General features: G+C 39.5%; 1 protein-coding gene across 1 annotated transcript in view; it reads right to left on the bottom strand.

The window, feature by feature from the left end:
• The window catches only part of LOC145409341 (sodium-coupled monocarboxylate transporter 1-like), a 150,041-nt gene that overhangs the window by 29,668 nt on the left and 92,539 nt on the right, over window positions 1–27,834 (bottom strand). The window contains exons 5-7 of the mRNA XM_080279812.1: window positions 25,147–25,301; window positions 13,190–13,330; window positions 6,081–6,299 (exon numbers count right to left, since the gene is read on the bottom strand). Of these exons, the coding sequence (XP_080135938.1) occupies window positions 6,081–6,299; window positions 13,190–13,330; window positions 25,147–25,301 (515 nt within the window). The remainder of the gene's footprint in view (window positions 1–6,080; window positions 6,300–13,189; window positions 13,331–25,146; window positions 25,302–27,834) is intronic.

Genomic DNA, 27,834 nt, shown 5'->3' with positions numbered 1-27,834 from the left:
TAACAGCTGCGCCTGTTTGAATGTCTTATCCTTTCCAGGATGTCCTGCATGTGGGCTATCGTGTATCGTTCGTAATACTTGGGGTATCATGTCATTAGGTACTACCAACTGGTTAGTATTTCTTTGGCGTTTTGGTTGTTTCGGGTTAATCTTGTATAATGTATTATTGACCATTGTGAATTGTTCGAGTGGTACATTCAGTTTGGGTAATTGTATGTCATCTCCACTTTCTAACTTGTAAATAACTTTAGACCATATTGGGTCAAGTCTTTGTGCTTTTGCGATATCATCGTGGTTTGGGATATTTCCTTTGAGATCTAATGCCGCGACCTGAATTGTGTTCAGGTTCCTAGATAATGCTTCAGCTACTATGTTCATTTTACCTTGTATATAATGAATTTGTACATTATGGTTTTCAACTGTACATTTCCATCTTACTCTCCTCCCAGAAAGGAGTTTTTCTTTAAACATACCCACTAGTGGTTTATGGTCGGTGAATAAGTGGATTTCGTAACCATATACCAAATTTCGAAACTTTTGTAATGCAAAAACCACTGCAAGTGCCTCTAAGTCTGTAGTGTAATAATTTTTCTCTGCACCTTTTGTTTGTCTGCTGGCAAATGCAATTGGTTGATTCTTTCCTCTTTTATCTTTCTGCATCAGTACAGCCTCTAATCCTTTAAATGATGCGTCTGTACAAATAAGAAATGATTTTGTGTAATCCAGATATGCTAAACAAGGTGCATTTGTTAGTTTGATTTGTAGATTGTTAAATGCCCTTTTTTGTTCTTCTTCCCATTGGAATATAGCATCTTTTTTGAGTAGTTGGAATAGAGGAAAGGCTATATGAGAAAATTGTGGTACGAATGACCTATAGTACCCAGCTAGACCAAAAAATTGTCTAACTTCGTCAGTCGTAGTGGGTTCAGGAAAATCTCTCACTGCCTGTATTTTGTCATCAGTGGTCTGAATACCATTAGAACTTAATTTGTGGCCTAAGAAATTTATTTCCTTAAAGCAAAATTTGCATTTAGAAAGCTTAATTTTTAAACCAGCATCACTAAGCTTTTGTAAGAGTAAGTCTAATTTCTTGAGATGATCCGTAATATTTTTCGTTGCGATTATAATATCGTCAAGATAAACAAATATTCCTTGCCCTAAAATTCCGGACAATACGTAATTCATAAGACGCTGGAATGTGCCTGGGGCTGTCCTCAGTCCCATCGGCATCTTTATATATTGGTAGTGGCCTCTATTTGTGGAAAAGGCAGTGTATTTACGTGACTCCTCTTCAACCGGTATTTGGTAATAACCATTTAGTAGATCGATTGTTGAGAATATATTATTCTCCAGTCCAATATTCTGTAGAACGTCGCTTAGCAATGGCATGGGAAATCGGTCTGGGATTGTGTGATTGTTTAGTTTACGGTAATCTACTACCGCACGGATTTCTCCATTTCGTTTGAGCACGAAGAATAACTGAGCATTCCACGGGGAGACTGAAGGTTCAATAATTCCAAGTTTTAACATTTCATCGACATACTGATTTGCAAGTGTACGTTGGGAGTGTGGAATGCGGCAGGCTGGTACGAAAATTGGTGGTGTTTCTGGGTGCACATTAATCATGTGATTAATCAGGTTAGTACACCCTAATTGTTCTCCGGGTAATGCTACGGTGTCCCTGTGTGTTTCCAGCAGGGTTAACAAATCATTTTCTTCATCAAATTCACCTGAGTGAATTAAATTCTCTTTTATGCTTTCTCTATCCACAGATTTTATCTCACTTGTCACTCCAGCTATAACTATTTCCTTCACAGGGGCGGGACATTTTTCAATATTAACTATGCAAGTCCCCTTGTTCAACTGAACTTCCCCACTCATGTGATTAATTATGAATATTTGAGTTTGCCCTTCGTCGTTCATCTGACATAATGCGTTTTCTACTGACAATCCCTTTACTTTACATAATTCTTCTAAGACAAGAACAATACTATTCCGTAATTTGCTCTTTATGGTAACTTTCATATAGGAATTAGGTGGTATAACTAAATCATTGGTGAGATGGGCTGGAAAAACTGATAAATCAGTACTGTTATCTGGGTCTCTAATTCTGGAGGATGGGGTTGGTGGTGGGAGTGGATCTATACACTCATCTGTTTGTGTATGTTTGTTTAAGCTTTTAATATTACCAATTCTTTTTGGTTCTCTTTTACTAATCGGTGAGGGCTCTGATGGTATTTCCTCTATGAATTCATTGTCAAAGTCTATTCCATTCATTTGTGGGAGTAAAGTTATGTTCTCTGCTCTCATGCATCTTAAGCCCAGTAACATGAGCTTTAATTGCTATTTTCAACGATATAGAAAAATGCAGAGAATGGTCTTGTAGTCTCTGTGAAACTGATATTTAACCTTATCATACCTTTTACTGTAATTTTTTTTCCATCTACCGTATATAAATCTAAATCAGCTTCTTCCAGAAAAGTTACTTTCTTCTTATTTTTAAGAATTCTATTTATTTCTTCATGTGTTATTAAGTTCACTGGAGAGCCTGTGTCTAAAAATAGGGAAACGTTTTGATCCTCACATACAGCTGGTATCAAGATACATTCATTTCCCAACATGCCTCCTATGTGAATTTTAGACTTGCTTTTCCTTACGTTTGTTCGTTTTTTGTCATGACTTGGTCTTCCCCCGATTTGAACATAGACACAATTTTTTCTACTGTTTTGCAGTTACTAGTCCAGTGCCCTTGGCATCTATGATGCCTACAGTAAGGACCAAATCCTTGTGTCTTTTGTCTATCCTCTTTTGTTTTGATAAAGCATTCATTCCTTGTGTGTCCTGGCTTTGCACAATAATGACATAAAATGGACCTATCTCTTGACTGTGACCTACGAGGTGACTTCCCATAATATGTAGTGTTGTTTGTGGCGCGAGATCTGCTCGGGCTACACGTAAACTTATGAATCTGCCTGTAGCCTGGTGTTTGTGATCGAACCCTCGTCACATTTAATTGTTTGCTCTCCCTGCTTTCGGGTCGCGATCGATTTTGTTCTCTGTTTGGGGTCGGTGTACATGTTTTCACAGCTGATACTGTCTCAGGTACTCTCATTCTACTAGAATGTGCGGGTGTGTCGACCATACCTGCTTTACTGCACTGCATCTCTATTCATTAAGTGTAGTAAGCACATGCCTGGGGTGTACGCGATCGTCTTGGCGATCTTAAGGGTCCTATCAGGTAATTTACACAAGGCAGCTACATAACCAATGATGTCCACGACGAGGTCTGGGGACATCTTTCCATCATCTGTTATCCAGTTTGAGTTTTCCAAAGTAACTAACAATGTTCTTTTGATTGTGGAGACGTCAGCAGTTATTTCACTGAGCACATGGTTTGTAGTGTGCTCCCATACAAGATCTACAATCTTATGTAATTCTGGAATTATACCTGGCAAGAAGTTCATACCTCCAGAAAATTTCTTCAAAAATTCAGTTTTAAATTCATCATTTGTCCTAGCCTTGAGGAGCTTATCTGATCTCAATAAATTGCTTGCTGGACATCTTTCCTGGCTTATGCAAGATGAAAAAATGGCAATTTTCTCTTGTTCATCGAGGATGTGTCGCTTGATGAACATTATTTTGTTCGCACTGACTGACCAATGAAATGACGTCAATAAGATCTTTTTCTGTGCCAGAGAATTTTGGGACAGTTTTATCTTCATGGTAAACATAAACATGAGGTGGGGAAGTTTGATCCGTGGTATTTGTTTCGTTGTTCATTTTCACTGTTTGCTCTGTTAATTTAACTTGGACTTGTTTATCGTTGTGTGAGGGAATGGTGGAATAGGTTCGGCCGGAACGGTGAACCCTGTTAAGTATATTGGCACACGTGTGCAAGTCAGCGACAAAGTCCTCACTTGCTACGTCAGAGGGGGTTTCCCACTCATCATCTGGAACTGACGTATTTGTTTCTTGATCTTTAGTTTGTATTGAGTTTTGTACAATGGTACAATGGGTGTGTTGCCTTGGTGCTCTCCTAATTGTGAATCTGTTGATGGAGCTAATTGTTTTTCATCTGGTATTAACGTGGGTGGTGGCGAAAATATCCCTGTCATTAAGATATGGTGTTATGAAATGCGCCTTTTGTTTTATGTCCTAACTAAATAGATGAGTAAATGAGTTGTAATAAATGATAGATAGTGAGTGCATAAGTGTATATATAGAAATAAGTAAAGGAGTTGAATATATCTAATTTTAGCACTGAGAAGAAATGAGTAAGTATAATTTCACCCACTTGATACAGATCGGTGAGGCGTGTTGATGCAACTGTCGATCTCGAAAGAAAAATGCAGGGTTGATTGAAGATCTCTTGATAATTCTAGTGCTATGTTGATGGATGATATTACTCAGGAAATTCCATGGCCTGGTGCTTGTGGTGATTAACAGCTGTAGTCACAGGCAAACCTCAGCATAGAACGTCGAATTTCCAACTTAATACTGTGGAAATAAATGAGTATGAGTAGGAGCTATGTGAATAATGAGTAATGAGTAGTGGGTGAAAAGTGCCTGGTGTCAGTCACACGTTGCTTGGCGTGGCCCTAAGTCAGCAAACTCTCGTGGTGATGTCATCTCAGCAGATACACATGGTGACGTCGGCTTCCCACACTGGTAGCTGTGGTGAGTAACTGAGTAGCGATGCGTAACCTGGGTGAAGAAAGGTGAGTAAGATGCGTTATAAATGTGGCTCTGATGTTTTGCTGTGTGTCTTGACCTCTGCGTCAGCGATGGAGGTAGGCGGGAGTGAGTGTTGGGGTTTTGTGTGCTTGTTGCTTTAGTCTTTCTTTTTCTTTACTTGCTTTGTTTTTTATTCTTCTTGCTGCTGGTTGAAGTTACGTGAAGATTATAGAGTTGTTTTGTAGACTTGTAGGCTCATAGGCTGTATTTTGTAGGAATTCACTGTAGAACTGAAGCTAATCTTGTAGAGTCTCGCCTGCTTTTGTAGAAATTCACTGTAGATTCGTAGACGAGGTCCGTACGTTCGCTGCCAACCAAATGTGACTCTCGATTCTTGTAGTAGGAGTTAAAGATGAATACAGGGAGTTTATCTTGATTTATTATCTTCAGAGAAAATCTTAAGTTGAGCAGTGTAGGTATTACAGAGACTGAATACACTAAGTAAGTCTAGTTGGACCCCTCTTCCTGTTCACTCTCTCCACTACCTGTCGGTTCTATGGCTAGCCTCCTTCTGAGCTCTGCTTCCTAAATTCTGGTGTAGCAGGGGTCGTGTCACATGTGCTACACTGTTCTTGGAATGTTTTAGAAACCTGTGTGTGAGTATGTGTGTATGTGTGTGTATGGTCACTAGGCATTGTTCGTATGCTATCTCGCTGACACACTACCTATATCATCCCCTGACTTGCTGCTTCCAGTGTATTGTCAACATTTCCTCAGTTACACTTGCAGGATCATTTCCCGTTCCCAGGCTTGCCTGGAGCTCTGTCTATCTATCTATTTATCTATCTATCTATCCTGTTTTCTATAATTAATTGTATTTATAATATGGAGTCCTAACAAGGCTGTTTTTGTGAGAAGCAAAGGCTCTCTCACTGCTTCATGGAATTACAAATAACTAGGCACTAAAAACCAGCCTACACATCGTGGCACTGTGCACCCTGGGTGAAGCACCTTTGGCTTCACCTAGGAGCCAAAAGTCCTCGTTATTCCCTGCACCTCACCATGTGAAGGGCCCTGGTGTGGCAGTTCCTACTATAATGGAATTCAGGATCCCTACATGATGTATGTACTGCACAGTACTGAAAGGGCGGTCCCACAGGAGTGGTTGCCTACTTGTGGTCGGCGGGTCTGCTCGACCAGACATACCCAATATAAGCAACAATAACAACCACAAGTAGCCAACAATGAAATCAATATGTGTATAAAAGCACACACAATAGTATATGAAAATGGTTATGGAACATTGTGACTGAAGCAAAACATACACTCATAATGCTGACTGGGCTGAGCTGTTCCGCCAACACGCAAGAAATGAGTTACGTAATAAATGGGTACCACCAACTAACCTTAGGACACCACCGTATATTGCAGCGACAAAAAGGCCAGGCAGCCCAGTCAAGTGAGCTAGCTTATCCATCACCATGTACGGGATGATCTGGTCGGGTTTGCCAATTCTGCCGGAGGTGAGGGGATCGCAGTCCTTGTAGGCAGCAAATGCAACGAGTCCGGAGAAGTAGATGAGCAGCCACAGCACCCAAATGCCCACCAGGAAGACCACAGTCAATCTGTAATGAAATAGCTTTGAAGATCAAATAGCCGAAGAATTAAATGATGAAGAGGGATTAGGGGGAGAGTATGCAAAACTGGGTAGTTAGTTGCAGGCCTTGGGGACAGCGATGGCAACTAGCCCAGAGAGGTAGATGGGCACCCACAACACCCATACACCCAACAGGAAGAGCCTGGTGAGTCTGTAATGGGTCGTATTCTCCATTCTCGATAGTTTAAAAGGTTAGGTATCTGGAGATGTATATAAGGTGAAGAGTTATGGCTCGAGGGTATGTAAGCAGTGAGTACTGTATATAGGTGGCAAACGCCTACGAGCATTAAAAGCACATGAGCTCCCGCAGCACATACTTACCCATCAGGAAGAACACAGTCAGTCTATAAAAAGTCATTTTCTCACTGTATAAGGATATCTAGTAAGCGGAGGACTAAATGTGAGATAACATGCTGATATAAGTAATGAGTTGCTGTCATTGTAGGCAGCAAATCCCACAAACAGGAAGAAGAAGATGGGCATCCACAGAATTCACTAACCAGCCACGAAGAACATGGTCAGTTTGCAACAACAGTAGCTCATTTTCTCGTTAGGTCAAAAAGTTAAGTATTCGGAAACCTAGTTGTTGTTGTTCTTGTACCCCAGGCTCATTTGAATGCCCAGCTTACTATATTTTAGTTAGGTGAGGCCCATGAAATGAGTGTGTTTTGCAGTGGGGGTCTGCATTACAGTGAAAGCAGAATGAATTGTCTGTGAGTAGTGTTTTGCGGATAAATAAAAGATGTGGAGTGACAAAATGAAAAGGTAACTTTTCGGGAAGGTGGTTTTGTGTGTGTGGTGTGTGTGTTCTTACCTCAAAACATTCAGAAACGAGTAAAGCTTGTGCTGTCCCGCATATTAAACAATTTTTATCATACATATCCATAAATTTATGAATAATTTTGGTACACACTATTTCATTTAGTAGTGCATTCCACTGATCAGCAGCGCAATTTGGGAAACTGAATTTCCTTACGTCTTTGCCATCTCTCTTTCAATGCAGTTTTTTGCAGTGTCCTCTTGCTGATGCCTCCCCATAGATTATATGCTCATTGGTGTCTATTTTCCCTTTTCCTGAGATGCATTTATGTAGTGTACTCATGTCCCCTCTTTTCCTTCTCTCTTGTAATGTTGGTAGGATCAGTTTTTCTACTCTTTCTTCATAGCTTAGATTCTTTAAGCTTGGTACCCATCTTGTGGCAGCCCTTTGTAATTATTAAATCATATCTATGTGTTTTTTTAGGTGAAGATTCCAGACTACTGATGCATATTCCAGGGTTAGTCTGATGAATGATGTTATCTTTCTCAGCATGTGTTCATATATATATATATGTGGATGCCATTCTCATATTAGCAAGCAGTGTATGCATGATCCGTACCTTCTCATTTATATGGTCAACCGGAGATAGTCTGTTATTGAAAACCACTCCTAGGCCCTTCTCCTTTTCTGATATGTGTAGGGCTGAACTTTCTAACATATAATCCCAATCTTGTCTTTTTCCACTTTTACCAGTCTTAAATTACATGGCATTTGTCCACACTGAATTCCATTTGACATCTATTGCTCCATTTATTAAGCTTATTTAATTCTTCTTGTAGCTCTCTGCAAGAGTCTGTATTTGTTATTCAACTCTGTTTGCATCATCAGCAAACCTATATAGATAGCTTCCATTTCCAATGATCCTGTCTATATGATTTATATTGACTAAAAACATAATTGGTGCCAGCACTGAGCCCTGTGGAACTCCGCTAGTAAACTCGCCCCCCCCCCCCATGGTGAGTAATTTCCTCTTAGTCCTGTTCTCATTTCCCTTTTTCTGAGAAAATCACGCATCTAACAGTACAGATTACCTTGGATTCCTCCTTGATGGTACAGTTTACATAAAAGTCGCTGGTGCAGTACTCCGTCAAATCCTTTCTTAAAATCTAAATAGATACTGTCCATCCATACTTCTCTTTTCTGTAGTGTTTCTGCAACTTTATCATAGTAGCTTATTAGATCTGTAACACATGATATTCAATTTCTAAAACCGAACTGTCATTCTGTTATCATATTGTATTTTTCCAGATGGTTTACCCAAATTTTTTTATTAGCTTTTCTAGTACCTTGCCTACAAAACTGGTCAGGGACACTAGTCTGTAGATGTGTGGATTCTGTCTAATTCTTTTCTTGGATAGGGGAACAATGTTTGCTATCTTCTAAATATCAAGTAGTTTACATTGAGTTAAGGAATCGTTGAATTTTAAATATAATTTTAAATATATTGGTCTGCTTAACTCTTCAACACATTCATGTAGCACCCAACCTGAAATTCCGTCAGGACCATTTGCTTATACTTTGTCTAATTTACTCAACTCTACCTGTGCCTCTTGTTCTGATTTCAGATATCTGGTTATATGTGTGGGCATGCATGTTCCTGATCACCTCTCTTAAAATTACCTTCTTCTGTACAAACTGATTGGAAATTCTGTTTAAGAAATTCGCAAATATCTTTTTCTTGGATATAGGTTATCCCTCACCCATGGTGGACTACATTTTATCTTTAACTTTGGTTTTGCTTTGGATGTTGCTGTAAAAAAGCTTTGGTTGATGATTACATTTATTTATAATGTCTTCCTCAAACTGTCTTTGAACTTCCATCTTTATCCCGGTATAATCATTTCATGCCTGTTTACAGTTGTTATATGCCCTCTCACTGTTGTGTCTTCTGTATCTTTTCCACAGCAAGTCTCTTTTCTCTTTATATTTTTTTTTATATTCTGTGTTAAACCACTTGTTTATCCATATTTTCAATTTCCTTTTGTGGAGGGATCTAATTTTAGACTCCTCTGTCTGTCTATTTGTTGTCAAACGCCTTAATTCCGTAAGGAGTGGCCACAAATAAATCGCCTCCATGTCGCCCTGTCTACCGCCATTTCATTGCCCTACTGTCAGCTCACACCTCCCCCCTCTCATATACCTCTCCACTCCATCCCTCCATCTCATCCTTAGCCTCCCACTCCCTCTCCCCCCTCCACCTTACTCACATAAACTCTCCTCGTCAGTCTCTCACTCTCCATCCTCTCCACATGGCCAAATCACCTCAGTGTGTTTCTCCTAACGCTTCCTATCTCATCCACATCCACACCACAACCCTCTTTCATTTCGTTATTTGTCAGTCTGTCTCTCCATGCGACTCCACATGGTTCTCTCAAAAAACTCATCACCACAGCTCTCACTCTCAACTTATGTCCCATCAACAAGGTCCAAGCTTCACATCCATACGTTAGAGTTGGTATCACAACACTGTCATGTAGTAGCTTTTTCACTTCCATGCTCACGTCCCTGTTTTTTATCTCTGCTGTCAAGGAACCAGCAACCTTTCTTCCTTGTTTTACCCTTTTAAGCACTATAGAGAAATTGATTGGGGAATGGAGTTTAGGGGACAAGATGTATAAATAGTTTTGTGAATTTATGAAACAGGAGTCTAAAATTTCCATCCTTGGGTAGTGTGATGAGTAAGGATGGATGTTTTAGACTCCTGTTTCATAAAATTCACAACATTTTCAGTACATAACATTTATATCTTGTCTTCTAAGCACTTTTTCTCAATTTCTCTGAATTATATACTTCATTAGGTCATATCAATTGCCCTTTTTGTAGTTTAGGCTCTTTTTGTAACTTTCACTACTGCTAACTATATCATATGCAGTCCTAAAATTGCAATTAAATACTGTATGGTCGCTTTTGCTGAATGGAGAGTGATACATTGTTCTCAATATCATTATCTTGCCTGGTAAAAATAATATCTAGTAATGATGAATCATCAAGTCTCTTTTTCTCGTGTTTCCCTTTACATGTTATGTTAGGAAAAACTCCTGTACAAGATCTAGAAGCTTCTGATCCCAACACCTTTCGTAGTTTCTTACAATTAGAGCATTCTTCATGATTGTATTGAAATCTCAAGTTAATATAATTCTTTCAGATTTCTCTTCCATTCTATGTAGTAGGGCTCAGACTCTGAATAGTACTTATTGCCAGGCCTTCATATTCGCCTGTAGCCCAAGTGTTTGTTTTGGGTGGCATGTATAAGTTTGCCGCAGTTTTTTTCCCTTCAGATGTGTGAATCTCTAATGCATTCAGGTCTACTTGTGTCAGTCTCTAATGCATTCAGTTCTACTTGTGTCAGTCTCTAATGCATTCAGTTCTACTTGTGTCAGTCTCTAATGCATTCAGTTCTACTTGTGTCAGTCTCTAATGCATTCAGTTCTACTTGTGTCAGTCTCTAATGCATTCAGTTCTACTTGTGTCAGTCTCTAATGCATTCAGTTCTACTTGTGTCAGTCTCTAATGCATTCAGTTCTACTTGTTACGGTATATTTAATTGTATCTCTTTGTTTTGTAGATTTTTCTTCGTTAATACAAGAACTCCTCCTTTTTTTCAAACTTCTATCTCATCTCTATAGATTGTAATCCTCAAAGCTTAGAGTGTCGTTTGATATCGTTGGGATTAATTTTGTTTCAGTTAGGCAAATAATATGAGGTTCTATTTCTCTGATAAAGTCTTTTATCTCTACAAATTTGGATATCATTCAGTCTACATTTGAGTACATCAGCTTTATCATGTTCTTTACATATCTGACATAGTTTGAGTCTACTACTTTCCTTCTTCTTAATCCCGGTTGTTTATGTATCATTTTCTTACTTGTATTCCCACTACTTTGTAAAAAAAAAAAAAAATGCTCCTGTCTTCTTCTGATCTTTCCTCATTTTTTGTTTTCTTTTCTTCCCTCTTTTCCTTTAGAAATCCCCATTCATCCTCAGTTAGGCATCTTTTTATCCACACTTTTTAATTCCTCTTTTTCCATGAGTCTGTCAGCATTTTTTAAGTATTTCCTCTGCAGTGTTCACCATTTGGAAGGTTACTTTCAGAGGCCTTGACTTATACTTCTCATATTCCTCTAGCCTTTTGTGTTCCTCTGTATCATTATCACAAATATCCTCTGATGCTTCTTTCAATATGTCCATTATATTTACCATCTCCTTTTTATCTCCTGAGATTCTGTTCCTTATTTCTTCTTCATCCATACCAGTGATTATATAAGATTTGTTGATATCTGTTGCTTCTTTGACCAGTTTTAGGGTGTTTTTAATTATTTCTTTCTCTTCCTCTCTAATGCTTTTTCCTTCGACCTTTGTTTCTAAGTCTTTCCTTACTTTCATCATTTCAGAATATGTAGTTAGTACTACATCTTTGCAGTTTCTCATCATTTCGTTCATCTGGGTTATCCTCTCATCAATATCACTGCTCTGGTTTATCAGACTGCTTGCTTGCCTTATTGTCTCTGTATCATTTCTGTACTCCCTCATAATACTCTCATGGTTGACAACTGTACTCGCCATTTCACAAGACTTCTTTCTCAGTGAAACCACCTCAACTGACAGCTCATCTATTGTTGTGTGTTTTTAGTTGGACTCCTTTACTAATTTTTCATTTTCTTCCTTCGCATGCGTAGTTCCTTTTTAATTTCATATATTCCCATTCGAAGAGTTTCCTCCAGTTTATTCACTTTCTCAATCAATGTATTATATGTTTCTATTTCAACCAATTCTGGGTAGAAATCATCATCCTGTTTTCTACCTTTATCCCTTCTCTTAACTCCTTCCATAGCCACTTTACTAAAGACAGTACTCATCTTGCCTAGTGCAGAGCTTGACTCATATAAAGATACTATTAGGTGTGGCCAGTTGTGGCCAGCAGTGGCCAGTAGTAGAGTGACTGGACGTGCGTCCTCTCTCTCTCTCTCTCTCTCTCTCTCTCTCGTGTGTGTGTGTGTGTGTGTGTGTGTGTGTGTGTGTGTGTGTGTGTGTGTGTGTGTGTGTGTGTGTGTGTGTGTGTGTGTGTGTGTGCTAAAAAAAAAAACTAATACTGCAAAAAAATTTCCTTTCTAAGAAAGTTGAAAAAAAAAAAAAAATCAAGATCTGTTCAATTATAGTTTTTCTAATGCATTCTGTTTAAAAGATTTGAGGTCATAGGCTGTAGAAAAGACAGAATGAGAGAGACATAAACGACAGAGGGTAACACTGTTAAATTTTGTTGAGTAGAAAACTGGTGTTGGTGTGTACTGTAGATAGACGGGTGGTGCATGTCCACCGCAATTGAGAATGAATGCAAGGAGAGGCTACAGAAGAACAGCGACCAGATTGGCAGTAATAGAAGTGACAGTGCTGCAATACTGCAGCAAAGAGAGAGCTGTAATGAGAGGAGGAGATTTAATTAAATGAAAAGCCGTTGATTCCATCTTGCTTTGATATGCCGTATGTACCCTTGCATGAGTGAGAGCTGTATTTATGCATGACATTAAGGACTCCTGTACCAACTCAACAAATGAGTGGGGTTAAAGGCTTTGGGAAGTTGACCAACACACGTATCTTCTGCGTAACTCCTTGCTAGAGAATTAAGGTGAAGCATGCTTCACGTCATTGATAAATAGGAGGAAGAAAATAGGTGAAAAGCCATAATCCTAAGGAACACATACTGATAGTTTTAGAAGAACAATGACCGTCTAGAACTGCAGCTATAGAACAAAACTGGATAGGAAACCTGAGACGAAACTTAAAAAAAGGAAAAAAAGAAATACAAGCCGTATGAGGGTGATTTGTGTATTAGGGATTTGCACAAATCATTGTCAAAAGCCTCCTAGATATCTAGTGGACTAGCAAAAGTTTAAATGTCATCACGAAGAAAGAATGTCTCAGCGTCACAGAACAAAAAAAAATAATAATAATAAAAAAATCACAGTTGGAGCGTCCCTGATGGAACCCATGCTAACTGTCACAAATAAAATAAAAAAAAAGATGCTTCAAAAGTTTCTTACCTGCGTGCGGTGGTAAGACTTCCCACCGATGCAAACCTCTGATAACTTGCCTGGCTGAGGCCCACCAAGTGAATCATTAGGTAGAAGCCAAGCACGGAGGAGGACCAGAAGGTGTGGCGCACGAACGGACTCGAGTCAAAGCTGGATAAGAAACAACCATCCATTACAGTCGGTTTGATCGTGTCTGACAAAAATCCCTAGCCCGTCTGCAAGGTTAGTAGCCAAATGTAGCCATATCAGAGGAGGTTCGATTTAATTAGTAAAAAAAGTTTCAGCACTACGTCTTCATTGTAAGTTGTAGAATTTTATTAAAAAAAAAACACAAAAATCAGTTTAAGTTGTGGGATTAGCTTAGTTAAGCCATATGAAATTATGTTTATAATAATAATAATAATATTTATTGTTATTATTATTATTATTATTATTATTATTATTATTATTATTACTACTACTACTACTACTACTACTACTACTACTATTAGTACTATTGTTAGTGTTATTGTAATCATTATTATTATTATTATTATTATTATTATCAGTTGTAGTAGTAGTAGTAGTAGTACTACTACTATTAGTATTATTATTAGTGTTATTGTACTCCTGTGCAAAAATAACGGTGAACGAAGTGAGTGTAAGAATTATCGTGGCATAAGCTTACTGAGTGTGGTAGGGAAGGTATATAGAAGAATTATTATAGAGAAAGTAAGAGAGATATCAGAAGTCCTAGTAAGTGATGAACAGGGTGGCTTTAGGAGTGCCAGAGGATGTGTGGACCAGATATTTGCAGTGAGACAGATAGTAGAGAAGGCTTGTGAGAAGGACCATAAGGTGTTTATGGCATTCATGGATCTGGAAAAAGCATATGACAAAGTGGACAGAGAAGGATTGTGGAAAGTTTTGCGCATGTACGGTGTTGAGGGTAAGCTGTTAGGTGCCGTCAAGAGTTTATATGATGGTAGTGAAGCATGTGTCAGGGTTAATGGGCATCTAATTGAATGGTTCACAATCAATGTGGGCGTGCGACGAGGTTGTGTGATGTCCCCATGGTTGTTCAATGTATATATGGATGGGGTGATGAGAGAAGTGAAAACACGAGTAATGGAGAGAGGGATGACATTGGTAATGAATGGTGATGGATGGAATATCTCAAATTTGTTACATGCTGATGATGCAGTACTGCTTGGAAATACCGGACAAGAACTTGGTAGGCTAACGCAGAGTTTTGCTGATGTCTGTAAGCGTCGTGCCTTGAGAGTAAATGTAGAGAAGAGTAGTGATGGTTATTGAGAGAGAAGGTGACTCCCAGTGCAATGTAACAGTGAATGGCGAGAGACTGGAACTGGTGAGAGAGTTCAAATACCTGGGTACAGTGATAGAAAAGAGAGGAAAATGTGCAAAAGAAGTTGAAAGTAGAGTGACACAAGGAAGAAAAGTAGCTGGTGCAATGAAGGCCTTGATAAGAAACAGAAGCTTGAGTGTTGCAGCTGCACGAGGCTTACATGAAGGAGTATTAGTGCCAACTTTAACATATGGATTGAGACTATGATTTGGCATGAAAATGAAAAGTCAAGAGTAAGAGCAGTGGAGATGGGACTGCTGAGGAATGTATGTGGAGTACAGAGGGTGGATAGGATACGAAATAATGTGATTCGTGAAAGATGCGGAGTGAGGAAGTCGGTGGACACGAGAAATGAAGAGAATGTACTGAGATGGTATGGTCAAGTGGAGAGAATGGATAACAAAAGATTGGTGAAGAAGGTATATCTGAACGAATTAGAAGGAGGGAGGAGGCAAGGTAGGCCAAGGAGAAGGTGGAGAGATATGGTGGATGAATGTGTGAGGAAGGGAGGTTTGGAAGTCGGAGAGGCTAGGGAACTAACAGGAGATCGAGCTGGCTGGATGAATTTTGTGAGGACATATGCATCATCAGGGATTTTTGGCACCCCTTTTTAACGTGGCAGCGTCTGGATTGACTCTGTCAGATACGATATGTGAAGCTACAGAACGTGGTGAATGTATTTGTCGTATCCGATAGAGCCAGGATTCCGGGGGCTTGAATGATGAGTGAATGGAAGCGTGGCCCATTGGATTGGGCAATTTTGGGCTCTCTGGACATTTCTACTCCTCACCCTGCTCTTGGGTGGGAAAGGAGGTCCGGATGATGATGAAGATGTTGATGATTATTACTATTATTATTATTATTATTATTATTATTATTGTTGTTGTAATTTCTATTATTATTATTATTATTATTATTATTATTAATGTTATTATTATTATGTTTATTGTTATTATTATTAAAGTCATTATTATCATTTTTATTATTATTATTATTATTATTATTAGTAGTAGTAGTAGTAGTAGAAGTAGTGGTAGAAGTAGTAGTAGTAGTAGTAGTTGTTGTTGTTGTTGTTGTAGTGGTAGTAACAGTGGTAGTAGTAGTAGTAGCAGTAGTAGAAGTAGTAGTAGAGTAGTTGCAGAATCTGGTAATAGTTGTAGTAGTAATAGCAGAATATGTAATAGTAGTAGTGGCAGTAGTAGTAGTGGCAGAATATAGCGATAGTAGTAGTAGTAATAGTGGTAGTACGTAGTAGCAGTGGTAGTAGTTGTAGTAGTAACAGCAGTGGTAGTAGTTGTAGTAGTAACAGCAGTGGTAGTAGTAGTAGTAGTAGTAGTAATAGGCCCATTGGGGTAGATAAAGTCTTAAGACGGATTATAGGAAAATTCGTTATAGAGTTTGTGAAAGACGATGTTAAGCAGGCAGTTGGCAAGCTCCAAGTGTGTGCAGGCCAGCAGGAAGGTGAGGCAGCTGTTCAGTCCATGAGCAAAATATTTGAGGAAGGGGCTGGTCATGCAGTACTACTCGTTGATGCCTCAAACGCATTTAATTCCGTCAATCGAGAGGCAATGCTGCACAATGTAAAGGTTAAATTCCAAGTATTAGCTCAGTGGCTGCATCCCCATACCAGAAGAGAGGGATCTTCTAGTACTGTCACTCAGGGTGGGAGGCCTTGGCATTAATCCAGCAGCCATGGCAGGCTGTGAACATAGAAATTCTCTTAGGCTCAGCGAAACCTTATCACAGATGATTTGTGCCCAGGCTGAAATGAGTGAAATCTACCAACAACGGTAGAAAAATATAAATACACATATAAGCAAAGAGCAAGAAGCAAGACAAAAGGCCCAGCGTCAACACATAACCGAACATCTTACATCAGACCAATGCTGAAGAGTTGAAATGGCACAGGAGGTTGAGGCATCGAACTGGCTGATAACCCTGCCTCTCAAGGCAAAAAGCTTCCAGTGCAAGACACAAGAATTAATTGACGCCATAGCCTTGAGATATGGGTAGCCAATAGAAAACTTACCTCAACAATGTGCCTGTGGCACTGTGTTTGATGCAAACAATGGCATGGCTCAAAAGAAGGGTAGCTTAATGTGCATTCGACATGATGAAGTACGTGACTTCACTGCGAAAATGCTACAGGAAATACGCCATGATTTCACGACAGAGTCAGCTATGCTACCTCTATGCAGTCAGCACTTCATCCGCAGAACAGTAAGTACATCAAATGATGCAAGAGTGGATGTCAGTGCTCAAGGTTTCTGGACACGTGGGCAGAGGGCTTTATTCGACATTAGGATATTTGATTCTATGGCACCATGTCACCGCGAACTCTCTATTGAGGTTGCACAGAAAAGGGGTGAACAAGTAAAGGACAGAAAATATCAAGAAAGGATCCAGCATGTTGACCACTATCGATTCACTTCCCTTGTGTTTACAGTATCAGATGGGATGGGTCTAGAGGAAATGAGATTCTATTGGAGATTGGCAGAGGTTCTTTCTGAGAAGATGCATCAACCTCGCAGTTTTGTTATGGTCTAGATGAGATGTCGACTGTCATTTTCCCTCGTGAGGTCTGCACGTTATGCCTCGGGTGCACAAGATCATCAGCCCTCAGGCCTGTCTCTCTGGCGGACATGTATTACGAAGCTACTGTGGCCTGGAACCGAATGGACCAAACTCCATTAGATTAATGTCTTTATTAGCACTGCAATGTTAAGGAATAAAAATAAAGTAATAAAAGTAGTATAAATGGCTGGTAACCACAGGGTCAACGGATTGTATTATGAGGGTTAGTGTTAACCTTCACATTACAGCTCCAAATGTTGAACTGTATTGTAACGGTTGGTTTTGCTCTTCACAATATTCTGTAGTTCCCAAATGGATGGAGATGATTTTTCATAACACTAATGTATAAAGTTTAAAAAGTAGTAGTAATAGTAGTTTTAGTAGTATCAGCAGCAGTAATAGTATTAGTATTAGTAGTAGTAGTAGTAGTAGCAGTAGCAGCAGCAGCAGTAATAGTAGCAGTAGTAGAAGTTACTGTTGTTGCTGCTGTTGATACAGCTACAGGCTCATCTGAAATGTGAAAATATTGGACTGCAGGCAAAAGCTGCCCTCCTCCCTCAGTCCACCATTCTCCTCAAGGGGGATAAGGAGGGGAATAAGGAACGTTTTTTACCCAGGAAGCTCCACGGCTCCGTCACTGCGATGCCACCACGTGAAATTGTTCGTCTGCTTCCTATGAGTGTCGGCTATTTTTTTTTTTTTTTCTTTCTTTTAATGATGCAATGCTAACGAGGGGGTAGACCGATCACCTGCACATACAGTTATCACCGGAGTGTCCACACTGCACACAGAGTAAAATTGTCCTCTGTAGCTACATGAAATTCGATGAATCTTTTCACCACAGCTAGGCGAAAAATTGCTATAGGCCTATCTCCATCTGGAATGTTGAGATATGACAAAAAATTTACGTTAGAATATATTGCTAGTCGTAAGAATGTGGTATGAAAAGTATGTACTGTAGGTCCGTGGTTTTGTCTTATTTTAGCATGTTGCTACAAAAAGTAAAAATGATATTGGGCAAAATACCGGCTTAATGAATGAACTACAGTTGCTTCGAATTCGATGAGCCATAAGTCTGATTCACACTGTTCATCACGTCACCGTATCATCACTACACGTCACTGCTCAGTCAATGTTTCTTCCACGTACTCGAATAGACCTGTTCGCACCAAACGGGTCGTCACTCTCCCGTACCCGGCACATATTGGTTCCGTCCCGCCACGGGTACTCGGGATGCATACTATGACGTGACGAGACAATGCCGAGTCTAACCGTTGCCTAGACGTTACTGATATTGTGAAGAATGCCCCGGAATGGCTGCATAAAATTCACGTCAAATAGTGACAGTGATAATGCGTTTTAGAGAAAAACATAGAATTGAATAGAAGAACTAAACGAAACAGGTAATAAAACTTAAATATTATTAGATTTAATATTCTGTGATATAACTGACGGAATCAAGGCATTGTTGTTCTTTTATCACGCACTAAAGCACTCGAAAAAAAAGAAATCTGTCAGAAGAGTTGGAGCTAAGCTACTGCCAAGATATAGAACCAGAAAGGCTGATTTTTTTTTTTTTTTAACTTCATCTTTCAACTTCAACTAAAGTGTACGGTATTCATTGTGATCTTGTTTTATCCTTTAGGTTTTATGTATCCATAATCATGTCTCTTTGGGGTTCAACACCTTTTCTTCACATAACAGAAGTGCAACTAATGCAAGTTCCATAAACTCTAAACAATGAGGCGCAATGCCTACTTGGAGGTTGAGGGCGAACTGGAAGGAATTGTGACGGAGAGTGTGAATATAGGCGCGGGTGACGGAATGCTGATGTAGCTTGATATAGTGGTGACGGGATGAATATTGTGGATCAGATTTTAGGCATGAGGAAGGGATGAATGTCGCTGGTTATAGGTCACATCAACCCTCCAGTATGACTAAGCTGACTACATCTCTCACAATAACTTTGTAGCTTCTTGTAGTGTAGTTTTGTAGATCAGTTATTCATATATTAGACTCGTGGACGAGCGGTTATTATACTTGAGTAGTTTTGTAAGTAGATAATCTTCTTTCCCATTTGTCAGGCAATGACAGGAAAGGTAAAGATGAGTATGGGACTATTTTTATTTGTCTTGGAAATATTAACAAGTCTCTCACACACGAGTGAAGTTAAGTAGAGTCCCGCGAGCTACCTCCTTCTCTCTCTTTCTCTCTCTCTCTCTCTCTCTCTCTCTCTCTCTCTCTCTTCCACCCTCTCTCCCATTTTGCTATGCTCCTTCTCTCTACTACCTGTCGGTTGTATGGCCTGTCTCCTTCTGAGCTCTGCTTCCTAAATTCTGGTGTAGCAGGGGTCGTGTCACGTGTGTTTCACTGTTCTTGAAATGTTCTAGAAGCCTGTGTGTGAGTATGTGTGTGTATGGTCACGAGGTGCTGTCGCGTGCCTATAAAGCATTCCTTGAGTTAGAGTGTGTAAGCATGTTTAGCACTGCTCGATTCTCGCAGACACAATACCTTCTCATCACATGACTTGCTGCTTCTATCTGTCTGTCTATCTATCTATTTATCTATCTGTCTATTATGATTTGTAATTATAATATGGAGTCCTGACATTGCTCGGCCATGCCGCTGGAGGTCCTCCGACAGTAATTATCATTGACATATGCTAATCTATTAGTACATAATATTGATTATAATATTGTATACATATAATATTCATAGTAAATTCCAATGGTCAAGTAATATTACATTTCAAACAAGTTGTATACATATTTGAATAAATACAATGGTTGTTGTATGACATTTTGAAAGATGTGTATGTATAACAGACATACGCATACAATTGTGCAATGGTAATACTGCTAGGTTATTACATTACATATTGAGTTATCCCTTTAGTAATGTCTAATATTTCACCTAACTTGTATGATGATTCTGGTAATACAGAACTGTGGTAAAATTGTATGATTTTACATAATATTGTAGTAACATTGTGGTAATACATAATTGTAACATTGTGAATTGTTACATAATTTTTATTGTAATTGTTACATTGTAGCAACATTGTAATAATACATAATTGTAACATTTTATGAATTGTTACATAATATTGTGGTAATGCATAATTGTGTTGGCCTTATAATTGTAGTTACATTTTGTTAATGCAGCTGTTACATAATTGTGTTGGCCTTATAATTGTAGTTGAAGTTACATAAAAGTTACATCTTGTTAATGCAACTGTCACATAATTGTTACATATTGTTTGTAATTACATATATAAATGTAGGAAGTGTAATATAATGCAATCGTTTGTCGTTACATAATTGTTACATATCGCTTGTAGTTACATAATTGTAATAATTGCAGTCCTGACACTGAATCCGGTCATGCTGCGGTCAATGATAGTGATGATGTGACATGCCACTGGCTCGTGGAGATAACAGTTTGCTTTTTATTTCACTTATAGAAGGAGTTTATATGATGATGTGCCATGCCACTTGCTTGTGGAGACAACAATTTGCTTTTTGTTTCTATTATAGAATGAGTTTATGTGATGATGTGCCATGCCACTTGCTTGTGGAGACAACAATTTGCTTTTTGTTTCATTTATAGAAGGAGTTTATGTGGTATTTTGGCATTTGTAGTAACACTTACGCTTATTTTCATTTGTTTGTTATGTGGTCTTACTCTATTTCTTTTTATTTCTTTTTTTTTGTATGTATTGATTTTCTATAGTTTGTTTTTCTTCGTTTGTCTACGCTTTTTCTGTGTTGTTCATGGTTGCATAATTGCTGGTTAATTCCCTTGGGACTCTTTTTTAAGGTTTAGTTTATATTACACAGATATTACTGAAAATGATATTATATAGCCCCATATTTTGTTATTTTATATAAAAAAAATATATACATATACACTATATACAGGATTACTTATATACTCTGACTTGTTCACTTGTACCTATCGTGGGCAATATATGTGTCAGCACTGTGTGGAAATCTTTGTCTTCAGGATTGTGTTGAAGATGTTCATTCTTGCTAACGTCATTTGTGTTGGCCATTTTTTTTTCTGGTCTTCCTTGTAACTTAATTTATCTGTTTCCACTAGGTACCTTTAATTAATGTTTATGACAGTTCTTTTAATCGCTCACTGAGTAACTGTGATGGTATATTTTCCTTATTACTTTGTAGATGTAATAATGTATAGCTGTATGTATGAAACACGTATTTTATGTAGGTATAAATGGTAACAGTCGTTGGTAGTAAATAATTGCTATAATAAATGAATGAATTTATACAGTGTAGAATATTTATTGTTGGTGCAAGTATTAAATGATTGAATTATGAAGATAATTGAAGTAGGTATATGTATGTAAGTTGTAATTATACAGCACGTTTTATATGTTTGTGGAGAAGTTTTTTGTGTATCACTGTGTATAGTATAAACGAAGTAACTATTTATCTCACTAATTTTTACCGTAGTGGGAACGGTGTGAGTAGTGTTGCACGTGGTGATAGCATTGTCCTTCAAGGGTTGACTGACGTGTCGTCGTCACAGGAAACGTATGGTGACGTCGACTTCCCACACTGGTAGCTGTGGTGTGTAACTGAGTAGCGATGGGTAACTTGAGTGAAGACGAGTGAGTAAGATGAGTTGTGAATATGGGCTTGGTATTTGCTTCGTCGTCTTGACCTCTTCACTCCTGCGTCAGTGGTGGAGGTTGGGTGGATGTAGCAGAAAGAGGAGGGTGAGGTCTGGTTGTTGTGAGTTGTGAGTCGTGTCTCACTCTTCGATTGTTTGTTTTGTTTTTCTTTCTTGATGTAATCTCGGTCCTTTTCTCTTGTGATTTACTCGTGGGATGAAGACTGCCGCTACTTGTAGGTGCATGTAGAAGATTATACAGACGACTCATAGAGTTGTTACGTGTAGTTGATTGTAGATGGTTGTAGTTCGTTGGTTCGTCGTAGAAATTGGAAGATTGTTTGTATCAGTATTTTGTTAAACTACTGGCAAGACGTCGTGTGATCACTTCTAAATCAGCGTGATGGTCGTGGAGACGGAGGGGAGGTTGGAGAGAACTGTCAGGAGCTGGTTGTGAGTTGCTGGTTGTGAGAGGTATTTTTTGTTTTCAATCTTGATAATACAGAATCAACTGTACACTTGTTGACTAGTAGGGTTGTAGACTCGTAGGCTTGTAGGCTTGTAGACTTGTAGGCTTGTAGACTTGTAGGCTTGTATTTTGTAGGAATTCACTGTTGATTCGTAGACGAGGTTCGTACGTTCGCTGCCACCATATCTCACAATAACTTTGTAGCATCTTGTAGTGTAGTTTTGTAGATCAGTTATACATATATTAGACTCGTGGACGAGCAGTTATTATACTTGGGTAGTTTTGTAAGTAGATAATCTTCGTTCCCATTTGTCATGCAATGACAGGAGAGGTAAAGATGAGTATGGGACTATTTTTATTTGACTTGGAAATATTAACAAGTCTCTCACACACGAGTGAAGTTAAGTAGAGTCCCGCGAGCTACCTCCTTGTCTCTCTCTCTCTCTCTCTCTCTTTCTCTCTCTCTCTCTCTCTCCCATGTTGCTATGCTCCTTCTCTCTACTACCTGTCGGTTGTATGACCTGTCTCCTTCTGAGCTCTGCTTCCTAAATTCTGGTGTAGCAGGGGTCGTGTCACGTGTGTTACACTATTCTTGAAATGTTCTAGAAGCCTGTGTGTGAGTATGTGTGTATGTGCGTGTATGGTCACGAGGCGCTGTCGCGTGCCGATAAAGCATTCCTTGAGTTAGAGTGTGTGAGCATGTTTAGCACTGCTCGATTCTCACAGACACAATACCTTCTCATCACATGACTTGCTGCTTCTATCTGTCTGTCTATCTATCTATTTATCTATCTGTCTATTATGATTTGTAATTATCATATGGAGTCCTGACACATCAACTGAGCGAAAGGAGGTTAGGAAAACTCAGGATAGACCAAATGCACAATGAGACCACTATGATTCATCCAAAGGGAGTGATAAATGAGGGACTCTTTGCGATGATTTAGTTTTCTTTTATACATGCTTGGTAAAAGCAGAGTTGACACATGAATCTAAACAATTGCAGTAAATATCAGTGAGGATGTACTTAACCCGCCCCGTCCCGACCACTTTTTGACCACTGGTACCCCCCAATCCTGACCATTTTTTGACCCTTTTTTTTTTTTTTGCTAAAACTTTCGCTTTTGGTGAGAAACATCGAAAATTCATAGAGAAATCGCTCACCTGAGGTTTAAAATACTCATTACAGGTAGGAGAGCCTCCTTACCTTACTGGGTTTTCTATCAGGCTGGCACCAAAGAAAACGAGTTCTATGGGAGGATAACTATTTCACACCACTCATAAACGGTATTTATTTATTTACTGTTACGAATTTATATGTAGTACAAGAGTATATTGGTTTTCAAGCAATAATATAGGCATTATAAGCATTGTTTCACTCACTAATACCTGACCTTTTTTTTGCCACATTACCTGATCATCATTTCTAACTGTTTCTTCCTCTAATGCTATGTAAAGTTCGTCCTCCACATTGTCATTGATTGGGGAATCACTCTGGCCCTGAATTTCGTACCGTGGCATGACAGGTCACTGATAACAGGTGAATTGCTGAGACAATGGCATGCAGGGGGGGGGAGGAGGTCATGCTGGGTAAGGCATTGTCTCTGCCTGGCATCTTGTTGAGGAAGGTGTCACGTGTATACGTACCAAAAATGACTCGCGAAAATTGAAAATTGTGGAAATTATGAACCTTGCAATTGCAGGATGTTGAAGTACGTCCCCGGGATTAGCTGTGACAAAACGTGAGGACGTGGAAGTACGTCCCCGGGATTAGCTGTGACAATACGTGAGGACGTGGAAGTACGTCCCCGGGACGGCGCGGGTTAAATCAACTCTTATAATTACAATATCGTGTAAAGGTGCTGTTCTTTTAAATAAAGTTATAACCTACCTTCTTTCATTAGCATGTTTAATTCTGCTTCGAAACAGGTACTGACTACTACATACTAAAATTAAGCCAGTACATCTTTCTAACCCTGATAACTGAAGTTAATGTGACTGAAAAGTAGGATGTGTAATAGCAGTAGTACTAACTCCAGGGTTCATACGAATGTGAACCCGGTAAACTGTCGGTCAAAGCTAACCTTTAGTCTACCATCCTCCTTTCGGGGGATCGAGAAGGGATTTTTAGAAGTTGTAAGACCCGCAGCTCCACCACTAGGTCATATCGGTGCGAAAACGTGTAGGTTTCTCTCTCCAGCACATTAGCAAAAGGAGACCGCAAAAGTTAGAGAACTATCAAAACAATGGCCAGGTGAAAGGAACGACACGTGGTCAGTGATTTGGGACATAGTATTCCATTATGAATAGCAGAAAATATTTTTACCTGCCTAAACCAAAAGCAGTTGCATGATCAGAGTTTACTAAAAAGAAATGAAACAAAAGGTGGTCCATGCATTATGCATCCCATTTCTCGTGTGTAGCACAGACGGCGGAGTCAGCATTACCAGTGTCTGCCCTGTACCATTTCCTATCCTACTTTCCATCACCTTCTTCGTATTAGGATCTGATTTTATTAAGATGATATATATTTTATGAAACTGACATAATGTCTGAGGTCTTCACACAAGCAGACTAAGTCGCACCAGCAACACATGAGAAATTAGGCTGCGTAAAATATGTTACATGTACCAGAGAACATTAGGCGAATACTCTGAGATAGTTCAGACATGGAGAAAACGGAAAATAAGGAACTGACAAGGAGAGGGCAGATGAATGAGGTGAAGAGGAGAGCAGGAGGGGGAGACACAAGATGAGATGGAGGAATGGGATGGAGAAATATATGAGAAAGTGGGAATGAGCTGGAGATAGGGCAGTCAGATGGCAGATGATAGGGGGACATGGGGGAGATTCGGATGTGGCCGCCTCTCTTATAATTAAAGTGCTTGCCGGTAGGTAGATAGATAAATATAATTATAGACCATTCATTATAATACATACTCAAATAATTGAATCCTGGAGCCGTTTTGAGCGATGTCCCACACGACGCCAACCCCACCCAGGCTGCCACAAACTGTCACCACCATCACCACCACACCCACCAACATTAGCAGCGTCTCTACCACGTCTGTGTAAACCACGGCCGTCACGCCACCCTGTAGGACGTGAGACAGTGAGGACAGCTGTTGTGATGGCAGGAGTAATTGTAAATCAACCCCGGTCTGTCTGGCAGAGGAGACCCTTTAAAATCCGGCTAGCAACTGTCCCTGTAGGGCCATCTCAAGCAGTGAACTGCTGTTCCTTTGAGGTGGACAGCTCCTTGCTTTTGTGAGTCACGGGAATGTGTTTGGAGGTTTGTGTCTTGGATTGAGACACCGTTATTGCGTCCCTTCACCTAGTTAGCATGGGTACCATAGTTGGCTACACATCACTCAGTTATTTAGCTATATGGTTACCACCCAGCACTGTAAATGGTTTCCTAGGTTACAGGAAACCAGTAAGCTTGTCAATCAGTGTAGGGTCACCTAAGGAAGAAGTAGGCAGCACTTCATCAACAAAGTAGATGATGGTCGTGGCAACCTACCACAATGTAATGTAGGTGAGATGTAGAAGTAGTAAACCTAGCTTCAGTAACAGGCTCATCTCGACCTGACCCTAAAGGACTATAGGCTAAAGTTACCGTTTTCCTACGGTCTACTATCTTCAGGCATCCATTCGGGAGCCAAACTTCATATTTCCCAGTACCTCACAAAGGGAAGAACCTTGTCCCGATCCTTGTGAAGCTCAGTCTACAAAAAGGGGGTAAATACATAACGGAAAAATCGATACATCTGAAACCCACACTACTCTTTTTACGTTAACTTGGCCAAAAATTATCATGACTCCATCATGAATGCTGAGCTATAATGAGAGATTATGTCGTGACGCCTATATTTAAGTAGTAGTAGTAGTAGTAATAATAATAATAATAATAATAATAATAATAATAATAGTAATAATAATAATATCATTAATAATAATAATAGTAATAATAATAATATCAATAATAATAATAATAATAATAATAATAATAATAACCAGAATGCACTCAGTGAGTGCATACTGTACCTCCGCCAGTGACGTTTCCGGATCCGGATCCGGATCAGCCCCACAGTTTAATCTTTTTTTTTTTTTTTTTCCTTGGCCCATGGCCCACCTCCCACAAAAATTCATTGAAATTCAATGAGAATTATTGAGAAATCATGTGGACAAACAAACAAACGTAGGTGAATACATTAACTCCTCTAACTTCGTTGGTGGAGATAATACTTATACTAATACTAATCTATCTATCTATCTATTGCCAGACACCTCAATCCCGTACGGGGTGGCCACAAACAAATCGCCTCCACGTCGCCCTGTCCCCCGCCATTTCACTGCCCTGCTCCCAACTCACACACCCCTCTCTCATATACCTCTCCACCCCATCCCTACATCTCATCCTCGGCCTCCCCCTCCCTCTCCCCCCCTCCAACTCACTCACATACACTCTTCTCGTCAGTCTCTCACCCTCCATCCTCTCCACATGGCCAAACCACCTCATTGAGTTCCTCCTAATACTTGCTATCACATCCATAACCACACCACAACGCTCCTTTATATCCTCATTTGTCAGCCTATCTCTCCATGTGACTCCACAGGCTCCTCTGAAATAACTCATTCCCGTTGCTCTCACTCTTGACTTGTGTCCTTCCAACAACGTCCAAGCTTCATTTTCATACGTTAGAGTTGGTATCAGAATACTGTCATGCAGTAACTTTTTCACTTCCATGCTCACTTCTCTGTTTCTTATCACTGCTTTCAAGGAACCAGCAACCTTTCTTCCTTGTTGTACCCTTTCAAGCACTTCACCCTCCAAACTTCCGTCCTTACTCATCACATTACCCAAGTACTTAAACGTACTCACATTTTCCATTTCCTCACCATCCAACCTCACTGTACATTCACTGGCTTCACCTCTCTCAAAGACCATCATTTTACTCTTCCCTGCATTCACCTTTAGATTCCATTTCTTACACACTCTTCCAAACTCATCCACCAAGCCTTGCAGCTCCCCTTCGTCTTCACTCAACAACACAGTATCATCTGCAAACAACAGTACAAGGAGTTTCTAAACACTACCCTCTCTCACCAGGGCCACTCCAACATCCACTGCCCTACCTTGTACCTCCTTTATTACCCCATCCATGTACAGATTGAACAACCATGGACACATGACACATCCCTGTTTCAACCCAACCTTCAAAGAGAAAAATTCACTCAGTTCATCATCCACACGCACTGCAGCCTTAGCATCATCGTACATACTCTTCACAGCATTCAGCAAATTCCCATCTACTTCATATATTCTTAATACTTTCCATAATCCTTGTTTATCCACCCTGTCATATGCTTTCTCCAAATCCATGAAAGCCGCATACAACTTCTTTCCCTTCTCTCGAAACTTTACCACTAAAGATCTAAGAATGAATATCTGATCTACACAACATCTCCCCTTCCTAAAGCCTCCCTGTTCTTCTCCCTAACTCTGTCAATAAGTATCCTACCATACACTTTTCCTATTACACTAAGAAGACAAATGCCCCTATGATTACGACACACTTCTTTTTTCCCTTTTCCTTTGTACAAGGGAATAATTATACCTGATTT

The sequence above is a fragment of the Coenobita brevimanus genome, chromosome 80 (genome assembly GCF_032717465.1).
Source record: "Coenobita brevimanus isolate Jiangsu-jjx chromosome 80, ASM3271746v2, whole genome shotgun sequence".
NCBI classification, from domain to species: Eukaryota; Metazoa; Arthropoda; class Malacostraca; order Decapoda; family Coenobitidae; genus Coenobita; species Coenobita brevimanus.
This window is presented reverse-complemented; position numbering and strand designations above follow the sequence as displayed.